Source organism: Adiantum capillus-veneris, chromosome 9 (assembly GCF_014529385.1).
Source record: "Adiantum capillus-veneris isolate H3 chromosome 9, ASM1452938v2, whole genome shotgun sequence".
Lineage (NCBI taxonomy): Eukaryota > Viridiplantae > Streptophyta > Polypodiopsida > Polypodiales > Pteridaceae > Adiantum > Adiantum capillus-veneris.
The window spans coordinates 155497757-155503329 of NC_140939.1; the positions used below are offsets into that span (position 1 = coordinate 155497757).

The 5573-nt window shown below is 38.7% G+C and overlaps 1 protein-coding gene across 1 annotated transcript; it reads right to left on the reverse strand.

Moving 5' to 3' along the window:
• Positions 1-600: 600 nt before the first annotated feature.
• LOC147451437 (uncharacterized) lies at positions 601-1818 on the reverse strand. Its single transcript, XM_086520929.1, has one exon. It carries the CDS (start codon positions 1816-1818, stop codon positions 601-603), a length of 1218 nt encoding a protein of 405 aa, XP_086377055.1.
• Between the last annotated feature and the right edge of the window lie 3755 nt (positions 1819-5573).

Sequence of the window (5573 nt, forward strand, 5' to 3'; positions counted from 1 at the left end):
TAGCTTGTTTCTGGTGTTGTCATCAATCTAGCCATAAATCCCACATACTGTAAGAGGGCGACAGGGTGGAGAGGACTCCCCTGGCCTTAAGACAGTGATTGGGGTGGCTTTTATTGTGATGTGTTGTGGTGAAATTTATGCAAGCTATGTTGAACAAATACTAATCTCACTTTGATTTGTCATGACAGATTTGTAAGGAGGTATTAATGCAACAAGCACCCCCTCCCCCTTTCTCTCTCTTTCTTAAATATATAGTTGTGTTTGCTTGATCATTGTCGATACGTTTCAAAGTAGCCCCAGCACTATCTATCTCTCTCTCTCTCTCTCTCTCTCTCTCTCTCTCTCTCTCTCTCTCTCTCTCTCTCTCTCTCTCTCTCTCGTGTTTTAGTGTGTAAGAGTGTTCCATTGGTGTTAAGGTTAGTGTAAATTCCTTGCTTGTTTGTGGGTTGCTCTAACGATTCTCCTCTTTTGCGTCCTAGTTCGCTCTTAAACTAGGTGGAGCCCCTTGTGTAGTTGGGATTTGGCTGTGGGTTTGTTGTTTTGGTTTGTGTTGTGTTGTGCCCCAGCCCCATTGAGCAGCACGGGAGCCTTGAAGGGTGTCTAGAGGTTGCTCTTCTTGTGGCCCGCCCCGGACCGCCTCACCATGTAAGCCAAATTATTCACCACCCCGTGCAAAGTTTCATGTGGATCAAGAACATCCTCGTCACACATAGGGCCAAGATGTAGTTGATGAGAATGTGAATTTCCTGAGGAATCAATGTAATCAATGATGCCATGTTGATTTATCACCTTTGTCAAAAAAAGTTGAGTGTACATAGCCTCACACCCAAATACATTCCCTAGAAAAGCCATTTGCAAAGACTCTATAGAAGCCTTCAAATGGTTACCAATAGCAAAAATATCAATGTGATCCTCTTGAAGTTTACAACTCAAGACATTGAGCTCTCCAAGGACATCTGCAAAGAAGTGTAAAAGAAACTCTATTTTGTAGTTTGTGAGGTATGCATACAAGTCCGCTTCTTCTGCCTTCAAGACATTCAATAAAGCCGGCATTAAGCGCACTATCCTTATCATAACTTGCCCTTTTGAGAGCCATCGAACATCATGCATTTTTAACAACTTCAGTTTTCCATTGCGACCAAGATTGAAGTCCTTTACAACTTCTGCCAATGATAGACGTCGCTTTGCGGATCTGGAAGCCCATTCATATAACTTTCTGGCCACTTTGTCCACAAATTTGAATTCCTTGTATAGTTTGAATGCATCACCTGCAGCTAAAGACTCCCTATGTGCAACACAATGAAAACTCAAAAGATGCGGCACAACCTTCTTCAATCTTGAAACCACACCATTATTAGCACCTATCATAACACTGGCACCGTCAGTTGCAATGCCTATCATTTTATGAAATGGCAGCTTCATTTTGTCCAGAAATGCTATCAAGGTAGAATACAAGCTTTCAGCTTCAGCATTTTTGACATGCAACAAATCCACAAATGACGTGCATATACAGCCATTGCCATGTTCCCGCATATAAGTAACATAAAGAATCATGTTTTGTTGAGTGCTTACATCTGTAATCTCATCAATCTGCAAAGAATAAAAGGGACTAGCAACAATTTCCTCTTTTAGTCTCTCCCAATAGGCTTGTTTGATGGCATTTGCGAACTCTTTTCGTGCACTAATTGTGCTCGTATAAGCTGAATATTCACTTGCAATTGGCATATTTGGTGTCCGCATGAAACACTGGAAATTGCAAAGCTTTGAAAACTCATCAAAAGGAAAATTTCTACGAACCACAAACCACAAAGTTTGCATGACTGAGATGATTCTTTCTCTCTCCTCATCTGTTAGCATTTCAATGTGTTTCTTTATGGGAATTGTGGTTTTTTTAGTGTGAGCATTCCATATTGCCTTCGCATCTGAATGCAGACCTGACGTCGCATGCTCATCTAATGCAGACCTTTGCAAGGTTGAAGATCCTTCTCCACTAAATTGAGTCTTTTTATGTGCAAAGATGCACCACCTACATTTGACTCTCTCTTTTCCATCATGATCAACTGTTGGAAAAGCCCAAGGATGAGGTATCCTCCAGCTTTCTATCCATCGTCAAGCATACTTCTTTTTGCTTGAGCTACCTTCAGCTTCAGTGTTACCTAAAGCTGTAGTAGCCGCCTCACCAGCCTCTTTGTCAAGAGAGAGTTGAGGATCATGCAAGCCAAGGACTTCTTGAATGGTCCTCTACTTTTTATTTTTCTTAGGTCATCCAAGAGAAGCCATCTACCAATAAATTTAAAAAACATAGCATAAACTATCTTTGCGACTACAAAAGATATATTTAAAATATACAAAATAAAAACACTTGAGATACATTGATTGAAAACAAAAGAAATACATCTTTGAGGGCCAACATTTGGTGTCCAAAAGAAAGTTACATCTTCGATAGCCAATATCCTATTACAAAGAAATTTCACTTTAACTCAATAAAAGGCTGGCATCATTTCTACCAATGGCCGTAGACATTTGGTCCCATCCAATTGCATGTGGCTTAAGTCTACATACAATTCTTCAAACGACTTTCTACTCTTGTCCTATAGAAGATACCCAGCTCTTATAATCTCCTGAATATGGTATGCTTCACTTGCTGAACGAGATGCTAGCCAATTGGTTCTGTATTCCATAGAAAACTCCCTACAGAAGATGATCATTTGATTAATAAGCCAGGCTAATGCATATACATCAACCTCTCTGGTATACACATGGTCATTATGTGTGTCCTTCAATAGCTCTGGAGCAATCCAAGGTTTAGGCTTATGGGGTTTGCTTTGACAACAATTGAGTGATTGACGTTTCTCTGATTCAGGCCTCATGGCTAATCCCCAATCAATGATGCCAACTCGAGGATCTGAATCCCTTGTAAAATCCAACATAATATTGAAAGGATGTAGATCACAATGAACAACACCTACTTGATGGGTATAGGTCATTGTATGTATTAAAGCAGCTATAATATTTGGAAGACTGTTCGCAAAAGCCACGACTCGAGTTAGTTCTCCTTGATTCAGCTTAGCTGCCTTGCCTTTACTTGAACCTGCACCATCTTTCTCTTCTTTTTTCACAATTTTGCTGAAGGTACCTTTCTCAAAAGATAGACTATGCATCATTTTTCCAATGCTTCCTCCATTGAAGTATGGAAAAATAGCTATCAAAGGCTCATAGCAAGTATGTGCAATACTACGCACAATCCCCCTGTGTCGAAGATCAAAGCTGACCTCGTCCTTGAAGGATTTTAATTTCTGTCCTGGCATTCCTTGATACTGCTTTGCCGCATAAGTATTTTCGCTTGGAAGGTACGAAATGCCATCAATTCTTACTTGGAAGCATGTACCAAAGGAGCCAACACCCAAGTTCTGTAAATAGTTGATGGCATCATGTGGTATTCCAAGAGTCATGGTACACTCCGAGTTCCTCGCAGATCTTTGCAGAGGGTTCCTAGCTGGATGCCCATGGCAATCTATCTTTGTCTCCATCTTCTCTTCCACATGGTTGACTTGCTCCCTTCGTAGCTTTTTAGATAGCACAAATTGTGTATCTATATCTTTGGCACGCTTACTCTTCTCTCTTTCAGCACCCCAAGCCAAATCCCAAGCCTTAAGCTTTATCAATTGAACGCCTTTGGGAAGAGCTTCATATAAATCACAAGCGCACTTTTCCATATTACCAATGATGCTATAAGCAGACTGGTGAGCTTTGTCTTTACTTATAACAAAGGTTTCCTTGGAGACTGCACTTACAATTGCTTTTTCAAGCATTTTTGATATGAGCGTCTCATTCTGCACAATACTCTGCACTTGCTTCTCTGATAAGTCACTTATCATCTTGCAGAGAGTTGACCTTAGAGATTGAAGAAATGCCTTCTTACCTTCTGCCATAGTGACTATATATAGATGTCCTATAAAGAAAGAGAGAAGAGAAGTCAACCTACATATGAGACTATATTTGTAATTATATACGAAATAAAGACATTGTGTATGTGTAATACACACTCCCAAGGTTTCTGCTACCCTTGTTATTGTAAGAAGAGACATAATCTATGTTTTTGTAAGAAACTAAAGCTCAAGATAACACACCCGGTCAAGCCATATGACCATGTGGAAAATTGAGACTATAGAATTTGTAACTGCATAGAAGAACTAAAGGCAAAATTCGATAGCTCAAGATGGCACACCCGATCAAGCCATATGACCATGTGACAAATTGAGACTATATTTGTAATTATATACGAAATAAAGACATTGTGTATGTGTAACACACACTCCCAAGGTGTCTGTTACCCTTGTTATTGTAAGAAGAGACATAATCTATCTTTTCGTAAGAAACTAAAGCTCAAAATAACACACCTGGTCAAGCCATATGACCATGTGGAAAATTGAGACTATAGAATTTGTAACTGCATAAAAGAACTAAAGGCAAAATTTGATAGCTCAAGATGGCACACCTGATCAAGCCATATGACCATGTGACAAATTGAGACTATATTTATAATTATATACAAAATAAAGACATTGTGTATGTGTAACACACACTCCCTAGGTGTCTGCTACCCTTGTTATTGTAAGAAGAGACATAATCTATGTTTTCGTAAGAAACTAAAGCTCAAGATAACACACCCGGTCAAGCCATATGACCATGTGGAAAATTGAGACTATAGAATTTGTAACTGCATAGAAAAGAAATTAACAATAGGAAAAAGAGGCACAAAGTATCATTTGGTAAGAATGGATAGCTCAAGATAACACACCCGGTCAAACCATATGACCATGTGGCAAATTGAGACTATTCTAATTTCTTCTACATAAGTCTATTTCAATTTTGGATTGTCCCAATACCTACATATATGTACGATAAATAATTATTGCTAAAAGCTTAAGCAAATCTTTACAAGAAGAAACGCTTTAGAGTTTCTTTCATTTTGGTTTGCACACAGAATGACCACTTTTGCTACTTCAAAAAAACTTGAAAAGAAAGAAATCTTAAAGTCTTTGATAGAAACCTACGACGTCACACACCTGGCTTGAGACTTAATATACATTCTTTATTGAGTTAAAACCACACTATCACTGAAAATTGTGAGTATGAAAAAAAAAGATTGAAACAGTTTAAGACTTAACGCATAAAAACACTTCAAACGTGGGATGCACATTTTAACTTTTGAGTCGAAACTTGCCTTGAAAAAAGACGACAAAATATAGCAAGATTTAAATTTATCGCCAGCAAATGCTTCAAATTATGATGTAAAAATCGGAATAGTTTCAAATATATTGTTTGCCCCTATTTTCTTCAATTAAGAATTAGTAATGATGTTGGCAATCCCTGCAAGCTGCAGCAATGTGTAATGTGCATTGTGCACCACCCTTGAAACCAGTGTTCGGGAAAAGTGTGCCTCAGCTTAGCCTTGAGCCGGTTGCAAAATCAAAGTAGCCGGTTGAGCCCCGAGGGGAGGGTAAAAAGGAGAAAATTCCGCTTTAAATACATGTAAAATAGTGTAATTTTGCAAAAATATTGGCTAGTTT